Consider the following 24,581-nt stretch of genomic DNA (forward strand, 5'->3'; position numbering starts at 1 on the left):
GCGTACACTCTAGTTGGGCCGAACACTTAGAGAAATTGAGAGCTGTCTTTGAAAGGTGTAGGTTGTACCACCTCTCGTTGAACCCCTTAAAGTCCCAGTTCTGGGTGAAACACGGATGCATATTAGGGTACGTAGTGTCAAGGAATGGCATTGCCACTGACTTTTCTAAAGTCAGAGTCATTATTGACTTATCGGCACCTGATAACTACAAGGGAGTTCAGTGCTTCTTAGGACACACTGGATATTATTGATGCTTTGTACTAAATTATGCACTAATTGCTAGATCATTGTACAAACCATTGATAGTGTTCGAGTGGACTGAGGAATGCCAGCGCGCATATGAGGAGTTGAAAAAGGCTCTTACTACTGCACCAATCTTACGAGCCCCAGACTGGAATATAATGTTTCATGTACACATAGACGCCTCTAAGTTCGCTATTGGAGCCGTGCTATGCCAGCTTGGTGAACATAACTTAGATTACCCGGTGAGTTTTGCCAGCAGGCAGCTCACAGAGACTGAGATGAACTATTCCACGACAGAAAGGGAGGGGTTGGCCATGGTATTTGCGGTAAAGAAATTTAGGCAATACCTATTGGCCACTCCCTTTGTCTTCTTTGTTGACCATCAAGCCTTGCTATATCTTTTGAACAAGCCTTGCGCTACGGGATGCATAGCTAGATGGTTACTCCTTCTACTGGAGTTTGACTTCTCTGTGTTTTTACGCAAAGGAAAGTAGCATTACATGGCTGACCACATGTCCCGGATACCCACAGGAGAAGCCGTTGGACAAGGCATACCTGACGATTTACCGGATGCTCATCTCTTTAACCTATCTAGCGAGAGAGAATTGTTTAAAGCTGATCTGACGCCGTACTAGGCCGATGACATAGTGCAAGTGCTAGAGAGCAGACTACCTGAGAGACCCATTGAGAAGGCCAGGCTGAGAAGACTTATCCTGAAAATTCAGCCATACCAACTGATAGCCGGCCAACTCTACAGGTTGGGAAAAGACGGTTTATTGAGCAGATGCGTATGTAAGCACAAGATGCACTATGCATTGAAAGAAGCACATGGTGGAATCGCTGGAGGACACTTTAGCAGGGACACAACAGCTCGAAAGGTGCTACAATCCCAACTATGGTGGCCCACCCTTTTCCACGATGCAGCTAAATTCGTAAAGCACTACGATGAGTGCCAAAGGACCAAAGTGCCTGTGCGGAAAGGCAAGATGGAGTTGACCCCTGTCATAGCCCGACAACCCTTTGAAAAATGGGGCATCGATTTTATTGGACCTATCAGTCCTGTGGCACAATATTCCCAAGCTTGCTACATCATAGTGGCAACCGATTATCTAACGAAGTGGGCAGAGGCACGAGCCACTATGAAGAATGATGCTAGAGCCACTGCAAAGTTCTTGTGGGAGCAGGTCATTTCACGGTTTGGCTGTCCAATCGAACTTGTAAGCGACCAAGGCACGCACTTCATTAATGAGGTGATTCTCCACATGCTCTCTACCTTCCTAATAATTCATCGGAAGTCCTCTTGTGTCAGTGGCCCAAAATTACGAAAAGGAACCTGTGATTAACGGGTGAATTAAGGAAGCTGCTTATATGTGTCAAACATAATGTGGTAGGTAATTAGATAACTAAAACAACCCTCGAGGGAAGTGTGGTGGATATGACCAATGGGTTTATCCTATGGAAGGGTGGTCTCAGTTAGCCGAGAGCTTTCCTCAAAGGAAATGTTAACGGGAAATGTTAGGAAAGGTCAGAAGATGATCCTTAGACAATGTTGGATAGAACCCTGATTCATAACGTTTTAGGGGACCGGAATGGGACTATGCCCTACGGGCAGAGAGGTTGAGTGATGCATCCCTCTCGTTTCCCATTTTCTTACCCTCAGGCTAATGGCCAAGCCGAATCCACGAATAAAATCTTAGTTAAAATGCTTACAAAGGTAGTGTCTACTTCAAGAAGTGACTAGGACAACAAGCTAATGGCGGCCTTGTGGGCCTATCTCACAGCTTATAAAACGATTGTAGGACAGATGCCTTTTAGGCTGACGTACGGAATTGAAGCCATTTTACCCTTAGAATTCTTCATCCCTAGCTTAAGGATAGCAGTCCAGGAGCGTTGGGAGGGAAGAGAGGCTTGGACCAATCACTTAGTGGAGTTAGAGCACCTAATAGAGACCCGACTCCTCGCCACTCACTCTCCGATTTGTGAGAAGGCTCGATGAAAGATGTGGTTTGACAAGGATGTCAAAGAGCAAGACTTTGAACAAGGGGACCTTGTTCTGCTATACTCTATAAAAGGACATAAACAAAAGATGAAGTTTCAGGGCTAGGGCCTTTCAGAGTATGCATGATTGGTAGAACAGGGAATGTTGAGTTAGAGACACTTGAAGGCAAAGGAATAGGCTTTTTTAATGGCAGCCGCATAAAGAAGTACTATCTTCCTTCCCATCCATTACATGAGCCACCCATGCTAGAACCCCCAATGAACGTCTGCATGGCTACTATAACCGACCTTACAGATCAAGACGAAGAAGTAGTGGCACCGGCGTATCTATGAATCATAGTCACAGCAGGAGCGACGTATTCTTTCGATGCCTTGATTGATGAAGGTGCCAACTACAACATCTTGGCGCATGACCATTGGACACGCATTGGTCAACCGAAACTACAGCCCGCTAATGCCAAACTCACCCCGTTTGGGGGTAATGCTTATTCACTCCTAGGGAAGTACAAGGTAGTCGTTTCTATCAGTCTGAAAGTTTACCAGCTTTCTTCCATGTGTTGCCTGACACTAAAGGAGCCGGTAATATGTCACTATTAGGTCGTACTTTCAAGAAGCAAACAAAATGTAGAAGAAAACTAAGGCCTCATGCCAAGCTCTCGACCCTAGGCCCAAACCCACCAAGAGTGCTCACAAGGTCAAGGAGTCCAAGCTTATATGGGTGCCAAAACGACAAAGACCACATCCGGGTAGACCACCCAAACGTGATTCTAAACACCAAAATAATCAGCCATCATGGCCTAAGAGGCAGTCTAGATGCTATCGACGTAGACACACAACCACGCCACGATGGATCCCCAAAGATCTCTTGCGAGCACAAGGATACTACGAGGGCAACCCTTGGATTTGGGTGCCTAAAAATGGCAAGTTTAAAAGCTCATCTACAAGCAATCTCACCCCAATGAGGGAGGCTTGCACACATGGTGCCCAGGCCATGGTCAGCAAACCATTGCGCGCTGTGGCTAGTAAGCCCCAGCTCATCTATCGACCAAAGCAAATGCCACAAGCCTTAGACTTACCTAATCCAGAGAACTTAGATACCCCCATGACTGCTCACTTAGAACCCAGCACAACTCCCATGCCCCCAGAGCTTCCTACAGCACCTCAAAGTGCTTCGGAGTGCAAAGCCACACCTGTGACACCAATGATGGAGTTGCCACTATCCAGTCCATTTGCACCATTCCCATCAGCAGGTCTTATACCTTCCTACGTGGTATGACCTTTCCTTTCCTTGGCTAAAGACCTCGCCGCGACTTCTGGGGATGACTTAGTAACCTGCATCAAGATGTTGGACAAAACTTTCACTACATTCGCTAGAAGTTATGAGAGGCTAGACCTAGGTCTTCTTGACAAAACACTTGCTTTGGATGTTCGTGCATTACCATGCACTTGGGAAGAATACGAACTTATGACCGGGTAAATTCCCCAAAACTGCTGCTGAACTGATAGCAAACTACGAAATCTCAAAGGAGCAAGTTGCCCTCAGAAGACTAATTACTTCATATCGTAAGCCTCCTTGTTCTGTTCCTAAGCACGAGTTGCAAGAGCTCACACAGATGGCAAGCTCGCCTTCCACGTTCTTGCAACAGTGGTTTGCTCTGAGAATCCAATGGGAGAAAAAAGGTTGTTGGATAATGACCAATGCTGAGCAACGCAGGGCAGTTAAAACCATCGAATATGACCCTACTTATGTGGCACCTATCTCGTTTAGGATTTTGGCCATCACCCGCAACCAGCATTTAGACGACCATGTGCTCGCTCACCCTTACATTGACCAATTCCTTACGGAAGAGGAATTACATGTTGCAAGCCGCCTTAATACTGGAGATCTCTTTCACGATGTCTTGACCTACATCTCCCAAGTCTCCATCCAACCATCTGCTCTTGATTGTCATGCCCAACTCGAATACAATCCAAGATTCTATGATTGGTTATTGGCTAAGTAAGTCAATCCACGAAAAACAGCATTTGCCTCATACTTCTTGTGCTAATCCTAGGAAGGATTCCTTGAAAGATCCAAGACGGGGGGGGGGGGGGGGAGCAATGTGAGCAAGAGCAGAGCAAAATGAGAGTCAGCAAAATGAGAGTCATGCTATCTAGCAGAATGTTATGATTAATTGAGTTTCAATGGAAGATACTGCAAAGGGAAAACAATAGCAATTGTTGCTGTGAGCCTGTCTCTAAAATTCAAGCCTCTAAGCAAGTATACCAATTTTTGACACATACATTTTTCTCTCAAAATTGAGTTTTCTTAGAAATAAGCCAATTTTTAAGCATTAATGTTGGCATGGGGTGTTGATAGGTAACCACCATGGCAGGACAAGACAAAGGGGGCAAACTCCCATTTTCTGAAGAAGAGATGACCAAGTTTGGCATCAGCGTCGAGACATGAGGATTCAGCCAATTCACCTTCAAGCACACGCTGAACCTAGATGAGGCCATCTTGGAGGAACCTATAGTCAAAGAATTGGTGGACGGATGCCACCTCCACAAGTATGTGGAAAAGGTGGGGCAGGCCGTGGATTACGGCATGTGTGTTGAATTTCTGAGGAACTTTGACAAGGGCAGGAACTGTGGCACTGTCACAGTGAGGACAGGGGAGCAGGAAAGAAGAGTTAAAGTGATCCTCAATGCGGCAATCGTAGAGAAGGCCTTGGGGCTCGTACCTAAGAAAGAGAGGCGACCGAGAAGGGATGTTTATGCCATGCTGGGGGTAAAGAAAGAAGAGGTGCACACAGTGGATGGAATCAACTTGGCTGCCATCTTGGATCCAGCAGTGAAGGTGCAAGTGAAGATGATCCACACACTCTTCTCGGGCCAAAGGTACAATGCATTGATGAACAGGATCGGGTCCCGTTGTTAGAAAGCATCGTAGCATGACTCCCTGAGGAGGTAGACTGGAATGGGTTCGTGGAGAAAACCATTCAAAGCTTAGTTGTCCTTCTCACTCCAGTGGAAGCAGGAGGAGGAGGAGAATCCCCTGCCTCAACAGCACGCTCCACAAGGAAGAAACCTGCCTCAAAGGCGGCCATAATTAGATATGGTGGTGTTTTGACAGCCATCATAAATGAAGCAATGAAGGATGTTGGAGTCATGGAAGAGCAAGCTACACATCAAAGCCCACCGCATCAAAGGCCACCTCACCACGAAGGAGAAGAATCAAGTGAAAGAACGATAAGTGACAAGGGAGAACATGAGGTGCCGCCTACACAAGCAAGAAAACTAGAAGGACAAAAGAAAGGGGACAAGAGACAGAAGGAAAGGAAAGAGGAATTAAGCAAAGAAGAATGAGCTGAAATTAAGAGGGCTCAAAGAGAGTCTAGGAGGGCCGAGGAAGAAAGAAGGAGGAAAGAGGAGGAAGAGCTTGCAAAGATAAGAGAAGAATCAATGAACACAAAAGAGGACAGGAAAATAAGGGCAGAGGAAGAAGCTGAAGAGCAGAGACTGAAGGAGCTGGCCGAGTTGGCAGAGGCTACATGAAGATCTGTGGAAGAGACCCATGGGGGTGGAGAGCTCGAACCTGTGAGCCCCCGTCATAAAGTCGAAGCTAGTTCAAGTGTGGAAGCAGCTCCAATGGCTGTAGGCGAGGGCAAGTCCCTACTACATCCACTTCCTTCCTCTTTTGTGCCTGCAACGACTGAAACCACGACTACAACCACCACACAACCCACACCTCCCCTCGACACGGCACAACTAATGAACATGATGCAAATGCTAGTGAGCAAAGTGGCCGAGATTGTGCTAGAAACCGGATTGAAAAGGCCCGCTGCTGCAAATGCAGAGTCACGACAAGACCCTAAAAGACAAAGGCTGGAGGCATCAACCACCACACCCCATACTCCCATGCCTACCGACACTGACTATGATGCATATGTGGCTGAGCTACTGGCACAACTAGACAAGGCAAAGGAAGAGAAGAAAGTGGCCTTGATGGAGCTAGAAAAAGAAAAAGAAATGTCAGCTGCACTTAAGCTAGAAGTCTCAAGGCAGGGAGCCGACCGACGAAGAGAAATGAAGGCCTTGCAGGACCAGCTAGTAGCAAAAGCAAAGGAATCCCAGGACAACGAAAGCTGACTTAGACAAAGGATGGAAGACGAAGAGCAGAACCTGGTGGCAAAGAAAAGGAGTCTAAAGCTACTAGTGCAGCAATACAATGATCTATAGCAAAAGGTCGCTTAAGTGGAAATGCTAAGACAGGAGGTTCAGGAAGGCGAAGCCAGTACACCACAAGAACATACCATGGAGCTCCGTTTGTGGTAGGAGCTAGAAGAACAAAATAGATTAATAAGTGAAATCAAGTTTCTGAAGAGTGAAGGGCGAGGAGTCTCAGCAGCAGAAACAAAATGGCTACAAGATGAAGCACAAATATTACAAGATGCGTTGAAGACCTCCCAGGAAGGTGTAGAGGCCCTCATGGCCATGGCTTTCAATCAAAAAAGGCTATTCCTTACTGAGATCCAAAGCCAAGAGCAACTGGTGCAGGAAAAATTAGAAGTATTGGCCGAGGTGCAACAAAGGCTCAGCATTGTAGATCAAGCCAAAGGGATTGCTGAAGAGCAGCTGGCTCAGAAGTCAAGAGAAAGGAACCAGTTGTGGTTTTTAACAAATGAGCAGCAACAAGTAGTGACCACCCTGGCGAGCCAACTAGAGGAAGAGAGAAAAAGAATGGAAGAAAGAGCTATGGATTGGGAAAGGAATAATTTTGACAGGGTGAGAGACTTGACCGAATGCTTAGCAGTGTGGCAGAATGCGAAAGGGTGCTTGCAGAAGCCAAGGTTGAAGCTGCTGAAATAACTAGTAAAACACAACGGCAGGCCTTCCTCAACACGGTACTCCATGTCACACAAGCTGACGGTGATGATCCAGTGGAAAAGGTGAAAAGAAAGTTGGAGCTGACCACCCAAGTTCTAAGATATGGTCTTCAAGAGCAAGAGCTCCCAACGAGAGGGATCACTAAGGAGCAACAATTCCACTACTTACACTGTACGGGCCTTTCCACTGCTGAGCTCAAGGAGCTAGGTTTTGAGGAGCATGAACAGCCACCACCACCACCGCCAGTCATCCCATCTGTGGTTGAGCGACATGTCGAAGAGGGTCTGGATTTCGAGCAAGGTGATGAAGAAGAGCAACAAAGAATGCCGAGTCTACCTCAACTCGATCTCCCACAAGAAGAACCTGCAGATGCCCATCTGCTTGAGCGTATAGTTGTAGCAAGGAGGAGAAGACAAAAATTAGCTGAGGAGGCCCAATGCCAAGCATGCACAATTCCAAGACAACTTCTTGAAGAGCCCATGCCACTGAGAGGTGATGCACATCCTGTAGACTGGCCCCAGGAGTTGGTCATCTGGCGTCAGCAAGAGTTCCAGAAAAGGCCGTTTGAACTCTCATTTGCTTTCCCACACTCTCTGGACCGGGTCCTACCTCTAGGAGTCTTAGCCAAGATCAAGGATCTGGCTAATGAACTTGCAAACAAGTGGATTGAAGAGAGGAGCCTGATAATAACTAGGTGGCGACAAGAACCACAGGATTGCTGGGAAGATAAGGTCTCTCTGGTTCCCAAAACCGTCCAAGGCTATGAGGCACAGCCGAAATGGCGAAGGAGGATTTGGGATACCAATTTTGATGCATGGACCGCCTTTTGCAGTTCACTCCCCGAAGAGCGCAATGATCCTATCTACATGCCCTACCCCCGTAGGCATGGAGTGGACTATGATAGAGACTTGCATGGGGATTATGACTTCCCAAAAATATATAATGTAAATGCTAGGAGCCCTGAGGAATGCTTAGTATTTAGGTTAGAAGATATACTTCATTCTATAAATCATTTCCTTGCAGACTTCTCTTCCTACCCAGATCCAACGTTTTTGACCACTTGTAATTACCTCCGACTTATCAAATTTCCGCTACTCCAAAAACCCACAGCAGAGGAAGCCCATCTCCCCCCACTCTTCTTTGATATCAACCTAGGAATAGATAGTAGAGCTATGACTAGGTTAATGATGCGGGTTACTCTCCTTCCTTCCTTCTGTCTAGAGCTCTTAGAAAATATGAGTGACACCCGCTTCACAAGGTGTAATCACCCTTTCTTGTCAATCACTCCTCTGAGAGCTAAGGCCGATATTAAAGAATACCTACAAAGTTGTGCATTCTCATCTCAATGCCTGCGACCGCCCCGTGATTAAATGGGTGTGATATGCCTTGACAATTGTACTCCCTCTCTCATCCTCAAACAAAAAAAGAAAAAAGAAAAGAAAAGAAAAGAAAGCAAAGAGAGAAAAAGCCATAAGGAAACAAAGACAAGGTGACTGGAGAGAAAGACAAGAGCAAAAAATAGCAAAGCTGAAAGATGAATCTACTACTAAACAAGTTAACAAGGAGAACACTTCACATGTGCTTGCAGTCTCCCTTCATTGTTATTGTGCACCACACTCACTGCATCTAGGGTTCTCCCTAGCCCCTTCCCCACTTCACACTTGGGGCACATCAAGGGCAGGACTTTCAAACTTGTCACCCTAAGTTTTGCACCGCACCTCCAACGACGCACGAACTAGGTCCTCAAGTGTGGGACATTACCAAGGGCTTGCCCAAGGTTAGACCCATCTCCCAGTTCCACTGGCACGGGCCCCATGCACTACACAATGAGATAGACACACCCCCTAGGAAGTGCACAACTTTTCTTGCAGGTTATGTTCGTGTTTCAAGAACTAGCTGCTTGGCTGAAGAAGATCATCCACTACATCCTCCAATGACAAGGAATTTTTCCATGAGTCAGACATGACTCCATTACTGCAACTTTAGGAGCTTCGCTGTGAAGGTTTAAATGGCTCAACAGATTTCATGTTGCCAATCATCTGCCTACTGATGGCTGCCATGATTGAACCAAATCAAGTAGAAGGAAAACCCAATGATGGATCTGCCATTAGCTTAGATTTTGGAACCTCATCTTCCAAAGATGCATGCCTACCGCCTCAAGATCTACGGATCGCTTATTGATTCCACAAGCCTGAGGATTTTCAATGCAAGGTTCAAGATCTTTAGCTCAGCACTGAAGATCTTGAAATCAAACCTGAAGATCTTGAAATCAAAGCTGAAGATCTTCAAATCGAAGACAAGGATCCTCAGGATAACAAGATCTTCAAAACAAAGACAAAGATCTTCCATGGGAAGACAAAGCAAACCTTTGTCAAGACAGAGTTCAGGGGGGTTTCTCCAGGATAAATCCCTCCAACACCATTCTCCTAAGGGATTGCTTATTGATCAAGCATTTCTTTTGACCAAAGGATAACCGGCTACCTATTTTCCACCAGCCAATGGGAACCTCTATCAACCGCCGTCGCAGAATGGAAGCCACAACTGTGTGTGAAATCCCGAGCATTTTCATGAAGTCTAAAGCATGCCGGAATCTCTCCTGGTCATTGTCATCAAACTCCATCACCTCTCATTCACAAGCATCAGTGTCCACCTAGCAACAACATTATCTATCCCACTACTTCCCACAACAGTGCCATGGGATTGGCACTTGGCTAGGAGGGGGGTAATGTTTACCACAGCACAAAGGAGCGGGAAATGGAAAAAAGGAAATAGCAAAAGGCGCAGGACAAAAGGAAGAAAAAGGTGCCTTAACCGGTAACCAGACCCTGAAAAAATTAAAAGCACAGGCACGACCCTCAGGAAGTCTTAGAGTCGCCCAAGGAAAGTAAAAGAGTAAAAAGAGCACCATTAAGTGTGAAAGCGCTCCCGAATCCTTGTAAAAGAGCGCCAGGCTCACTCTTGTGCAAATTGTATGCATTAGTCAGGAATAGGATAGATTAGAACGGTGGGAAATGAGAAATGGGCCTAGGCTAATGGCCGGCCATGTAAAAAAGAGGATGACCGCCCATGAAAAGTAGGGCATGTATATAAAGTTCAAAAACTAAATGAGAAGATCATTCTTGTGTGTGGCTAAATTTTCTTCTTCTTCTTCTCTTGTTTCTTGCCTTCTTGCTTGTGCTGGAGAGAGTGTGAGGGAGTGATTGTATGAGAGTGAGGGATCTTGGAGAAGAAGTTCTCTATCTTCTCTCTTCATCTTCCCCTCCTCTCTTCTCTTCTCTTGTCTCACGCGTGGCTATGGAGGATGAAGCTCATGGGAGAGGGATTGAGGTTGCTTGAGCTTGCCTCAAGGATCGTGGAGCTACCGGTGTGCAAGAAAGAGGAGGGTACTCGACCGAGAATCAAGGTAAGCTCACTACACCTGTAAGGTAGGCATTGCGCATCGGCTATGTGAGAGGTAGCCATGGCCGCTCGGTTCGAAACACTTGAGCAATAAGTGGTCTGTATGTCTCAGGGTAGAGCTTGTAGCTCCCCTTCATATGTGAATGACCTTCTTATTATAGGTTACTACGAAGATATGATCAACCAAACTTGAAAGGCTTTGAATTCTGAGTTTGAAATGACAAACTTGGGCTTACTGCACTATTGTTTGGGGATTGAAGTCTTCATCTCTCAGAAGAAGAATGCATGGGAGATCTTGAAGGCATATGGCATGACCGAGTGCAAGGATATAGCTACACCTATGGAGGTGAATGCAAAGTTATCTGTTGAGGATACATCAACACTAGCAGACATTGGGAGGTTCAGGAGGTTGGTCGGCAGTCTGCTAATATACTTGTGTAACACCAGACCATATATCAGTTTTGCTGTTGGTGTTTTGATCAAGTTCTCATCCAAACATCATGAAAGTCATTAGAAAGCTAGGATATGGGTGTTCAAATACTTGAAGAAAACTCTTGACTATGGTATCACATACAGTTACAGAACCTCTCTTGTGGGAAACTGTGACTCAAATTGGGTAGGAGACAGTGATTCCAGGAAGTTAGTTTTTGGTTATTGTTTTTGTTTGGGTTCAGAAATTTTCTCTTGGATTAGTAAGAAGCAGCCAAGAGTGGCATTGTCTTCTACCAAAGCAGAGTACAAGGCAGCTTGTTTTGTTACATGTGAAGCAGTATGGTTGAGAAGGGTCCTATGGCATATGGGAGTGTAGGATGAAGAACCAACTATGCTGAGATGTGATAATCAGACTTGCATTGCCATTTCCAAAAATCTAATGTTTCATGCACGCACCAAACATATAGAGATCCAATATCACTATGTGCATGATTTGATCGAGGATGGGATAGTTGAACTAGTCTACTATCCAACAAAGGAGAATGGAGTGGATATCTTCACCAAAGCACTTACGAAGGATCTGCTTCAAGTTCATCTTCAGAGACTCGACATTGGGCGAGGAGATAGTTCACTTGCGGGGGTGGACATTGAGGGGGGTTGTTAGATATGCTTAATGCCCCACCTTCATAAGGTGCCACCAACGATCCATGATGCTCAAAGTTGTAAGGCCCCCATTATGAGGAGAAGCCATATGTGAGCCCGGATATTGGTTGAGTCTTGACTTGTATGTTAGATGAGGTGACCATTGTGGGTCTAATCTTTGGGTTAGATAGAGTAGTTAAGCTAGTAGTAACTCGAGGCACATTGCATCAAGTTGCAGGGTCCGATGGTAAAGGAATATTCCCTAGCCGACAAGTGGAGGCTCATATGGTAGGTCGGTCAGGCTGACCTAACCGTCTTCGTAGGCTATAAAAGCTAAACCCCTTCATAGCCATCTCTCATCTATCTTTCACCCAGTCAGATTTGTTCAAAGCTAGCCTTAAGATCTTCACCTATCTTCTATCTAGATCACCATCTAAGCTTCAGAGTGGAAGCACACGGGTGGACAGAGCCATCTTTGTTTTAGTTGTTTGGAGCTAAATACCTTTTTTTAAAATTCTCCTATTTTCTATTGTATACTCTCTATCTCTTTCTCAGATTTTGTTCTCGCTGCGCTATGTAATTTTTACAGTGAGTCTTGAAGTGGAAGCATGGAGTGGAAGCAAGAGCTACAGTGGAAGGTGGAAGGAGCAAAAGCAAGAGAGAGACACACACAAGATGTGGAAACTCCAACAATCACAATGTGTGAGGGTCTTCCCTTTATTCAAATGTCACTAAAAGAATAAAGAATGAAGTAATAGTAATGGGCGCTTGCCACCTATAGTATATAGGTGTATGGGTAACTAATACACAATGAGGGTACTATCAATGTAGCTAATATACAAATAGATAGGCACATGCACCTTTGCCCCCAACAACCTCTGACTTAAAGATGCATATGCCTCTAGTGAGGAGAGAATAAGAAAAAAGTAGCAAAGTACAAATGTACATAAGCACAATAGGATGAGGAAAGATGTCATCTCATCCAATGCCCATCAACTTTCTAAGAAAGACAAAACACTCCACTAAGAGACTTTTAGTGAGAAAATTTGCAAGATTTTGGTTAGTCAAGATCTTGATAAGCTCAATGGACTTGTTCTCAACGACCTCCTAATAAAGTGGTAATGTAACTCAATATGCTTCACCTTTGCATCATGAGAGACCATATTCTTGGCCAACTAAATAGGACTCATAGAATCCTAATGCAATGTAGGAATCACATTAGTAATGCCAAGGTTTGTGCCACTAGATCCCCTCACCAAAGAGCCTCTTTGCAAGACTCAATGGCTACAATATACTCTGTCTTTGTAGTAGATAGGGCCATGCATTTCTATACCCTAGATATCCAAGAAACAATACCTTTAGCAAAGGTGAAGACATAGCCAAAGGTGGACTTCCTATTATCTGCATGTCTTGCGTAATCAAATTCAATGTATCCCATGCCTCCTATATCCTAGCCACCATAATAGATGCACATAGCTTATATGCCCTTTAAGTACCTCTTGATATCCTTGATGGCATCCAAATGTTGTTGACCACATGTAGCCATATAGTGTTCCATAACTCCCTCTACAAATGCTATGTCAAGATGAATGGCTATCATGGCATACATCAAACTACCCACTCCTAATGCATAAGGGATCTTGGCCATCTCAGTATTCTGCTCATCAAACTATGGACAATCAGCTTGGCTAACCTTCATATGAGAAGGTAAAGGATAGCCAATAGGCTAAACATCCTGTAGATGAAACCCTCAAGGACCTTCTAGATGTACTCCTGCTCTAACAAGTGAAGGAGCCCCTTAGAGCGATCACGTCATGTAATGCACATCCCAAGAATATGTGAGACATGTCCCATGTCCTTCATCTCAAAGCTCTTCTTGAGCTGACTTTTTAAAACATCATGAGCACTCTCGGTAATCAACATATCATTCATATAGAGTATCAAAATCATAAAATTGCCATCATTAGCCTTCTTCTGTATAAACAGAAATCCATATCGCTACGGGAATATCCTGGTGAATACATAAAAACATCAAACTTGTAGTACCATTCCTTAGGGTGCCTGCTTAAGGCCATAAAAACCTCTTTCTCAATCTACATACCAAGTGTTCACTACCAAGGTTTGTAAAGCCCTTAGGCTGGTCCAATAAATCTCATCATGCAAGCCCCATGAAGAAAAGCCATCTTGACGTCCATCTGATAAAGATCCAAGTCAAGTTGTGCAACCAAAGCCAGTACCAAGCATAGGGTAGTCATCTTCACAACAGAAGAAAATACTTCATCGAAGTCCATACCATGCTTCTGCTTGAAACCCTTAGCAACCAAGCTGGCCTTATATGCTGACTTGGGGCGTCTAGGGGCACTTTTCAACTTGTACACCCACTTGCATGGCAAAGCATGATTTTCACTAAGCAAAGGAACCAAATATTATGCATGATTTTTTTGTAGTGAGTCATACTCTGACTGCATGGCCCTCTCCTAAGAGTGACTATCATCTTTGTGCATGGCCTCATCATAAGTAAGAGACTCACTAGCATTTGTTACCATAAGATAATCCATAGAGTGCACAAAAAGCTCTGGATGTCATCTATCTCTAGTGGATTGCCTAAAAATAGATTGTGGGACTTATACATCTTGTGGATCATCAGGAACTTGGGTCACTGGAGCTACTACTCTAGGCTATCTAACTGGCTATACAATAGTAGGAGGATCCTCCTAAAATATCACCTTGTGTATCTCAATGACATGCTCAGGCTGCTTATACATTTTCTCCTCATGGAAAACAACATCATGGCTATGGATAACCCTTCAAGCATATAAATCCCATAGGCAATAGTCCATCTCATCTGCATCTCCATAACTAAGAAAGATGCATTTCACAAACTTAAGATCTAGCTTATTGTGCTTGTCCTTGGAAACATGTAGAAAGCCTCACAACCAAATGAGCATACCTTTTGTGTAACTTGATAGTCAAGAGTTGTACATGGGGACTGATTAATTAAGTATATGGCAATAGTAACTACCTCGACCCAAAAATATTGTGGTAAACCTACCTAGCTAAGTTGGCTATGTTGAGATGGCAAGCTCAAAACGTGCGGACATTGATGATAGACCGCGCCTGGCTAGATGAGTTCGCACATCTACACTTAGCACATTGGTGGTCATTATGATACTCACATGGCCATTAACTTATCACTTATTATATTTAGGTTGTTACACCTACCTATAACTAGCAAAGATATAGTGCCGGTCAATTAGTGTAGTCGATTATGCACTATTTGACTTAGAAGGCCACTTTCCTTTATGTTGTATCTTATTTATACTTTGTGTACATTGTATAGTGTGTGGAAGAAGAAAAAGAAATCAGAAAGAAAACTTTTTGGCCTCCATCTCTCTTCTTATGTTCTTGAGTGAGCTTCCTCTTGTGTATACAGTGTGTGTTTGGTGCAGCACCTTAAGAAATTCCCCCACCACGCGATTCTTGACATGGTATCAGAGCCGCGCCACTGAGAAAGACTAATTTTGAAGGCTGAAGTGAAGGAGAAGAAGCAAGGTTTGAGCAAGCAAGCAACGAGTAAAAAGCTCTCCCATTCTTCCACTCTCTCACTTGGATAATGCCTGTGGAGGCACTGGAAGCAGGTAGATTGAAAATATCAAATTGTTGTGAGATTTGGTGTGCAAGCAAAGCAATTTATATTCTGCAAACAGGCCCTTTAGGACTTTTCTGCAGTTATTTTGGGTGTTTGAGGCCGTTTCAGGCCCCATTTTAGAGCCACAAGGTTACAGACAACAATTTCAAGGTACACTGTGTTTTTGACTGTATTGGCCGAAAGTGGGTGCACAGGTTATAGATTTCAAATCTATTATTTTTTGAGGTGTTTGCAAGAAGCAAACATAAGGTTTATCTGCAAAAAGGTTGCAAATTACATGTACTATTGAGCAATCAGTGAAAAAGGTTACTTGGTGTATTACTGTGCATGTGTTGTGAAAGATTGTAGAAGACTAGCTTGCTGTGTTGTATCCTTATTTGTGATAATGGAAAAAAATAGTGGAAATCCCATTACTAAGAATCTCGATAAGAACAACTACCCTTCATGGAAGTTTCGTGTGACAAACTTCCTCATTGGAAAGGGCCTTTATGAGTTTGTTTCAAGTGAAGAAAAGGAGCCAGAGAGCTAGGTATCCCTCCGTCGACTGCAGATGAATTAAAAACATGGAAAGAATGGAATGCAAAAGACAAAAAGGTGATGTACTGGTTATCTGCATTCATTGATAATACGATGTTGGAACATATCAGGAATGCAGAAACTTCACATACAACTTGGACAGTTTTTGAGAACATGTTTTTAGTAAATACAAAGGCACGAAAGATTCAACTCAAGCAAGAGTTGAATGCCTTGAAGAAAGGGAAAATGACTGTCAATGAGTATGTGTTGAAGGTGAGAAGCATTGCAGATGCTTTAGCAGCGATTGATGCAATGCCTGATGATGATGATTTAGTTTCATCCACTTTGAGTGGCCTTAACAATGAGAAGGCATGGAAATCATTTGTTACTTCAGTATACATACGGAAGCCATTTCCAGATTTTGATAAGCTGATCTCTCTCATGATTACTGAAAAGATCAAGATGCAGGGTGACTCATCGAAAAAAAATGGTGAACAAGTTCAAGCATTTTACTCAAGTTCAGGAAGGGGATGTTGTAGATCCTCTTCGAGAGGCCATGGTATGGGATGTTGCTGGCGATAACCAACAAAATAGGTTCAATCAGCAATTTGGTGAAATGTAGGTTTCATGATGCCGAGGAAACTTTAGAGGCAGGGGGAGCTCTAGAGGAAGAGCTGGATGGCACCGCTTCAGAGCTTTAGCTTCACACCACTTTGTGACATAATCCGTACATACTAAGATGTATTTGTTTTGCTTCCGTCTGGTGGGTGGATCAATGGGATCCACAAAATCAATCCCCCACTTCTCGAATGGCTTTAGGGGAAGAATGGGTTGCAATGGCATGGCACTTGTTTTGGTGGGTTTCCCCATTTGTTGACAAGCATCACATCTCTTACACTAATTATATGCATCCTTGTGGAGGGTCGGCCACTAGTATCCTGCTAATAGAGCCTTCCTGGCTATCGCTTCTCCTGCGAAGTGTCCACCATATGGTTCGTCATGGCATGCTTTCAATACTATGCCGATTTCATCCCCTGCAACACATCTTTGCAATACTTCATCTTTGCCTCTCTTGTATAGTGCACCGCCTAGCAAAGTGTAGGGGGTTGATTCTAACAGAAGCTTCTTCTTCTCATGGCTTGAGATGCCACGAGGATACTATTGAGTTGTCAGGAGATTGGCTATGTCTGCATACCAGGGAGTAACTATTTCAACTAGAAACAAGGAAGCATAAGGAAGGTCAGGATCATCCTACTCCTCGTTGTTGAGATATTTGCAATCACACCTAATGTAGCCTCTTTGTATGAGGCAGTCTAGGCTTAGGACATGCAGGCTGTAGTAATCCCATATGCACAGAGAGGGAAGATTGCTACCCATTCAACAACTATAAAGCATTGTACTTGACTACCACTTTTCATATGGAATGAATACAATGTCATGATGCTTTGTACTTTCAGGTAAGTGTCATGTCATTGTCAGTCATACACAAGATTGTGTTTATGAGTCCAAGTCTCAATCTTGGAACCTAATTCACTTGTGTAACAAACAGTGTCTTTGTCTCTATCATCATGAGTTCATTCTTCTTCTTCCATCCACCATAGCTCACTGCCATGTCCTAGATCCTGCTCATTTCGACATGGTATCAGAGCCTAGTCGGGCATGGCATTGCTTCTCCAGCCTTTTTTGATTCCTCTCAAAAAAATCGGGAACCCCTCCAGGCCACAGCACCACCTTAAAACCAGGTTACACCATAGCCTCCACTCTCTCTCTCTCCCATTTGTCTCTTCATCATTCATTGTTTTTTGCTAGCCGAGAGCAATCGTCCTCCTCCTGTGGGCTCAAATATCTACAACATCGTCTTGCTGATTGGAGCTTGCACGACTGCATCTTGGATCTCAAAACTGACCTCCTTTGCCAGGGTGACTGACCGCAGCCTGTGTGTCTTGTGAATTCACTGGATCTCAAAGCTGACCGTAGCCTGTGTGTCCCGTGAATTCACTGCTTGCACCACTCACAGCATCGGCAGTGGTCTCTCCAAGAGTCAATCATCAGGGATTCCAGCTATATGGCCTTTCGCAGATTACATCACACCATCAATATCTCCTACGCAAGCCTATTTCTGAACAGATTTTAGATGGATCGTCTGAATTGCAACACCTGATTTCTCCCTTTGTCCCCATCTTTTCTTCTTCTTCCAAGAGAGCAGCTACCTGTCCTTCCTCAGAAGATGAGAAAATATGCCTAGATTGAAGGTCTCTCCTCGATCCTCCATTCCACCATATCAGCCGGCTACACATCGTGTGCATCTACAGGACTTGTTTCAAAAGCGGGTTTCCTCAGCTTACGGCGAGCTGCTAACAGGAGTGCATCATTTGACAATTTTGTCTACTGCCCCTCAATATTGAAGCTCGAAAAAGAGAGGTTGCATCATTTCCAACAACATTGGCTTCAGGGTGAGCCTGTCATAGTGACAGATGTACTCGACAAGACCAAAGGCCTGAGCTGGGAACCTATGGTGATGTGGTGGGCCTTCAGAGAACAAACCAAGGACAAATTTGCTGAAGAAAGCTGCTTATGCGGCTGCATAGCTCATAGGAAATCAACGCCAGAGTGATTGATAAATCTGATTTTGAAGCCTTCAACAATCATTTCACTCCAAGCTTGTGATCTGCAGTGGCTCGATTGATACTTAGTTCCCTTGACGGTCATATCTATGCACATATAATTTCCTATATACAGAGTAGAAGTGATGAAGGTTCCCGTGCTGCAGGGCCTCGACCTTAGTCACACCAAGGTTTCAAACATTGATGCTCCATTGCACTCTGGTTCAAAGACATTTGTGAGGCTTCGCAATAGGAAGAACGTTGAAATGGTAGCAGATGAGCTTTTGGATGAGGACCTTTTCAGCACACCCACATTTGGAGCAAGGACACCAGCTAGGCTAAGGTTGTCTGTGGGAAAAAAACAGGCGCCAGATTCAGAGGCTGGTGACCAGGTGGCTGTAGGAGACGATGTGGAGATGATGAGTGAGTGCAGACGCTCCTTGTTTGAACCTCTGGGTCCCAAGAGGGGTCGTGAGAGGTCACCAGAGAGTCTGCTACCACCTCCAGATTTTGAAGTAGCTTCATACCCTCATGGGTGGGTTTCTGGAAAGAAAATGAAAATTGTGAACGTAGATGTTGTTGAGAGTATGAGGCGTATTGTAGTTCATGAGATGCATCGCAAGGATCAGGAGATTGAAGGGTTGGACATGGATATGAAGACTACCAATGCAATCAAAGACCAAGAGACTGAAGAGGACCAAATGACCAATGCAAGCAAAACGGTGGAGAAAAAGAAGAAGATGAAGATGAAGATGAAGACCACCAGGATCGGAAGGACAAGACTCATCAGTCCTTCTACTCTCATAACTCTGATAGACTATTTTAAAAGCCTTGTATTTCCTTGCCCTAATGCTTCCTGCCATAAGCTTTGTAAAATCCTTATGTAACTTGGCATTACAGTCCCTATACACTTTGTGAGGCCCCTGTTACAGCCTCTGGATGTCCACTATATTTATGGTACCCACACTTAGCCTTTTCTGCGACAGCCTCTGGTGTTTTGCCATGTTTGTGGTGTGCCCACACTTTGCAGGTGGTTCTCATTACAGCCTCTACACACTTTGTGCCTTTCTAGTTGTGATTGAGGAGGGGTGTTGAGATATTTGCAATCACACCTAATGTAGCCTCTTTGTATGAGGCAGTCTAGGCTTAGGACATGCAGGCTGTAGTAATCCCATATGCACAGAGAGGGAAGATTGCTACCCATCCAACAACTATAAAGCATTGTACTTGACTACCACTTTTCATATGGAATGAATACAATGTCATGATGCTTTGTACTTTCAGTTAAGTGTCATGTCATTGTCAGTCATACACAAGATTGTGTTTATGAGTCTAAGTCTCAATCTTGGAACCTAATTCACTTGTGTAACAAACAGTGTCTTTGTCTCTATCATCATGAGTTCATTCTTCTTCTTCCATCCACCATAGCTCATTGCCATGTCCTAGATCCTGCTCATTTCGACACTCGTCTATAGTTTGAGGGATCCGTGATAAATGATCAGCTACTAGGACATGGGAACATCCAGGCTTAGTGACCACTTCAAAGTCGAACTCTTAGAATAGGAGCAACCATCTCATCCGTCGTCCTTTAACATCTGATTTGTTCATCAGCAAGGACAAGGCTTCATGATCCACGTAGAACTTGAAATGCGTTGATAGTAGATAGTGTCGAAACTTCTCCAGTGCAAACACCATTGCTAGCATTCAAGCTCTATCACTGTGTAGTTTTGTTCCCTATCACTGACCTTTCGAATTGCATAATAAATTGGTTGATCTAATTTAGAGGGGCCCTTTTGACATAAGACAACACCTAGCCCTTCGACTGATGCGTCTGTGTGCACATGGAATTCCTTCGTCCAGTCAGGAGGCTGCAAGATAGGTGCTTGGATAAGCCACTATTTTAGGGTATTAAAGGCTTCTTCATAGTCATCAGACCAAAGGAAATCTACATCTTTCTTTAGGAGCTTATGCAGAGGGGCTTCCTTGGTTGCAAAATGTGCAATAAATCTTCTGTAGTAGCCCACATGACCAAGAAATCCTCTCAATTGCTTAAGGTTTGTTGGTGCTATCAAAGTGGGAATCTTCTCAATCTTTGCCGAATCTATTGCAATCCCTTGTGCGGAGACAATATGGCCCAAAAGAACTCCTGATGAGACACCAAAGACACATTTTTCGGGGCTGAGAGAAATCCCATACTCTTGACATCTGTCAAAACATTGCTCTAGGTGTCCCCAGTGCTCTCGGATCAAACTATAGGCACAAAAGTCATCAGGATACACCTCAATGAAATCATGCAAATGATTTTGGAAGGCATCCATCATTACTCATTGTAAGGTGGCAGGAGCATTACAGAGCCCAAATGGCATCACTCTATAGGCATAGGTTCCCCATTCTGTGGTGAAGGTTTTTTTGGATTGGTCCTCTTCTACAATTTGGACTTGGTTATATTTGTTGAATCCATCCAAGAGGGAATAGAGCTCATGGCTTGCCACTGTGTCCAAGAGTCGGTCTGTAAAAGGGATAGGGAAATGATCCTTCTTTGTCTTCGAATTGAGCTTTCGAAAGTCGACACATATTCGAAGTTTCCCGTTCTTCTTGGGTACTACCACAATGGGTGAAACCCATTCACTATTAGCCACAGGATAAATGAACTCTGCTTCAAGAAGTTTCAATAATTCAGCCTTCACCAGAGCAGAGTAATTAGAATTCATACGTCTTTGTCTTTGCCTTACAGGTTTGGCATCAGGCTCTAGGTCAATGTGATGCTGGCATACTATGGGATCAATCCCCTTTAGATCTTTATATGATCAAGCACATCTAAGTTCTCTTTGAGTAGGTCTCGCAGGATTACTAATTCTTCTTCTGGAAGATTGAGACCCACTTTTAGGTGATGTTCAGTACTGTCAGTATCCAAGAATGTTACTTTTTTTTCACCTTCCACTTCGCGGATAAATGTCCCATGGATTGCTTCTAGATAGAGGTCTGACTATTTCAAGAGAGTAGTGTCCTCGTCTGATGTTCCACTAGAACCAGTGTCCTCCTTCTGAATAGATAACTTGTTTGTCTATTGAGGTTGTTGGAAGGGTATCATAGCTTTGTTTGCTTCTGTGTGAGTGGTGATTTCTTCTGCATCTTCAGAGGATGCGTCCAAGAATGTCACATAGCACGGACCTTCTAGAGGCCGAGAATTTGATAGCTCTAGCTTCTGTTGGTAGGGGATATTATCATCTTTTCTTTGTACTAAATGGTCAGGGCGACAGGAGCCACTGGTGAACTTAATTTTTATACTTTTAATCTATTACTTATACAAATTATGCATACTTTGTGGTTCATTAGCCAACCCAAATGGAACCATGGTCATTCCATCCAGCACCCTGAGATCTTCGACCTTTGAGTCTCTGTATGGACATCAACAATATCATTTGTTATCAGAGAAAATTCTTCATCTGCACTCTCATAACTTGCTTCATTTTCTTCCTCATCATTTTCATCCTCTTCCTCTGGAGGCTCTGTCTCTACTTCTGTAGAGGCTCTGTAGGAGAAGAACACATCTTCTGCCTCTGCATCTACTTCTACATCTATCACAGCTTCTGACTCTGCTTCTAGCTCTGGCTCTGGCTCTGGCTCTGTGTCTATTACTGTCTCTGTGACTGTCTCTATATCCGCTCTGTCTCTATTCTGCCTCTGCTCTGCCTCTATATCTAATACTGCTCTATATCTGCTCTGTCTCTATTCTGTCTCTACGACTATCATGTAACAGGGAGAACAGTACATCCATGCTTCTATTTCACTGTCAGAGGTGATTTCAAAAGTTAATTCTAGTTGAGGCAGGAGGTATTCTTCCATGGACAAGGATTTGCTTCCCTTGGCAGTTGGCTTACAGTGCCCAGTGTTAGGGACAGTGCCTTTGTTTTCTTAGGAAAGATCTGCTTAACAGCCTATTCATCTCCTGATGTACCATCTGTTACCTCATTGGAGGAGTCAGTTATGACTTCAATGGATGTGGATCCATTACCATTTTGCGACCCATACAGCTTTAACACCACTTTATTGGGTCCTCTGCCTAGGGTTAGGGTTTCTTTGAACCAGTCCATCCTGGATCTTGCTTCAAAAAGCCAATGTCTTCCCAACAACAGAGGGTATGAGGTCCCATAAGAATTTGGTTTGACCACCAGATATGTCAGCCAATAGTCTCTTCCTACAAGGGTTGTTTTTACATATGGGAGAATGCCCAACGGTTTAATTATGCTTTGGTCTGCCAATTTGATAAGCCACTGTGTAGGTTGAATTCCTTGCAACCCTAAGTCCTTCATTATCACATCCGTCATTATGTTTACTGATGAGCCTCCATCAATCCATGCATCTGAAATGAAGCATCCTTCTATCCATACACTAATCTCTGGGGTTCCAAGATCTAGGAAGGCATTAGCTACATCTACTTCCTTTATAGGCTCTGGGGCCTTATTGGTCTTGATCGCTATTGAAGGAGCGATCCTTAGTTCACGTCTTCTTGTCAATATGATTTTGAATTTATTTTGACAGCTCGGAGACAACATTAGCAACTGTCGGAATGTTAGGTTTGGTTTAAAAGTATCTAGGTTTTTTACCAAGTCATAATCTTTGATAGGATCCACTAGCTTCTCCAGCCGGCTGGGGAATGGGGCTACACCCATTTTCATCTTTCCTTTTTCTTCTAGTAATTGCAGCATTGGCACTTCCTCTGTTTCTGGAAGTGCTTCTATATCATCTATCTCCTGGACCTTTGGTCCTGTCTTTGGGACTATCTCTGTGACTCTCTGTAGCACTACAATGCTCTGTACTGCACTGTCCTGTCCTGTACTGCTCTGTCCCTCTGTTGGCAAGTTGAACTTCACAGTCTTGGCAAGAGAACTATTTTCATTCTGAACAACTGGTTCCTTCTTCTTGGTGCATGTAACAACGACAACTTCCAACTCTACCAAATTGGAGGCAGGCTCTTGTGCCTTCTGTTGGCTATCAGTGCCATTGGCCTTTACAGAGGCTGGGCTTGGACAGTCCTTTGCAGTGTGGCCTTCACCTTTGCATCAATTGCATAAGGGCTTGTAATCCACAGATCGTCTAGGGTTTGGACAATTCGGGGAGATATGTCCCTTTTCTCCACACCTATAACGTTCCACCTCTGATCTCTGACCACTGCCAGACTGTCGCCCTCTGTAACTTTGAGAGGAAAACCTCCTTGGACCGAAATTAGGACCAAACTCCCTAGGCTTTGGTCCAATATCCTGTGTTGTCATTTTAGATTCCAGCAAGTTGAATCTTTCATTTTCATCCTTCTGCCTTAGTTAATGCATCTCTTTCAGAGAGCAAATATCCTCTGTATGGTTCTTCCGCAAATAGTAGGAACAGAAAGCTCCAGGAATGGTTGGTTTTCAGGTACATTCAGTGGCTAAATATCCCACTTGATGACACTTTCTGCACCTTGTATTAGAGCGTATCACATCTGTTCCAGCTCCCGTAGGAGTGGATATATCGGCGGTATTCACCTTCAATGTCTGTAGCTGCTCTATAATCGCATCCATAAGCTCTTTCTTGATACTTGCAACCGAGTTGGATAAGTAGTCCTTCAGATTTTCACCTCCTGAAGTGCTTGTAGTAGGGTTTTGGGAAGCTTCTGTAATTACTACATACACTGGTTGGGTCGATCCAGAAGGTCCTCTATTCTGGCTCTGATTCAGAGCTCCTGCTAAGACCTGGGGTTGTTGATTCCAGTTGGTAGGATTCCACTGTTGTTGGGTAGCCATTGGAGGAACTATTTGAGGCCACTATTGTTGTGGTTGAACCATCATTTGAGGCATTGTTGTCTGTGGTGACAACAGTGGGTTAGGTGCATTATACTGCGGCACTGTTTGCATCTAGGGATAGGGAAAGAGAACTGTCCCTAGGACTGCATTTGGTGGGTATACCATTCCAGGCATAGGAGGAGGTAAGACTCCTCTTCCCGGAGTCATTGACAACCTTACTTCAACTTGGCCATACAATCTTGCACCTTCCACTGTAGCTTGCAGATTGACTGGTCTTCTCAATTCCACGAACTTGTGAGCTTGTGCTTGTAAGTCTCTGAGAAACACTCCTTTCTGGACACCTTCATCCAAATGATGGTTAGTCCATCTCTTTAGGATGGATTCCATTCGTGAGACATAAGCTTCTACTCTTTCTCGAGAGGATTGACTTAGGTTCATGAACTCCTCTCG

At 44.1% G+C, this 24,581-nt stretch overlaps 1 protein-coding gene across 1 annotated transcript in view; it reads left to right on the plus strand.

The window, feature by feature from the left end:
• Positions 1–18,497: 18,497 nt before the first annotated feature.
• The window catches only part of LOC148027428 (protein HEADING DATE REPRESSOR 1-like), a 130,263-nt gene continuing 124,179 nt past the window's right edge, over positions 18,498–24,581 (plus strand). Inside the window, exon 1 of the mRNA XM_087689067.1 lies at positions 18,498–19,073. Coding sequence (XP_087545193.1) covers positions 18,498–19,073 — 576 coding nt within the window. The remainder of the gene's footprint in view (positions 19,074–24,581) is intronic.

The sequence above is a fragment of the Lygodium microphyllum genome, chromosome 12 (genome assembly GCF_053477565.2).
Source record: "Lygodium microphyllum isolate KBCC chromosome 12, Lygodium_microphyllum_v1.1.10, whole genome shotgun sequence".
In the NCBI taxonomy this organism is placed as follows: domain Eukaryota; kingdom Viridiplantae; phylum Streptophyta; class Polypodiopsida; order Schizaeales; family Lygodiaceae; genus Lygodium; species Lygodium microphyllum.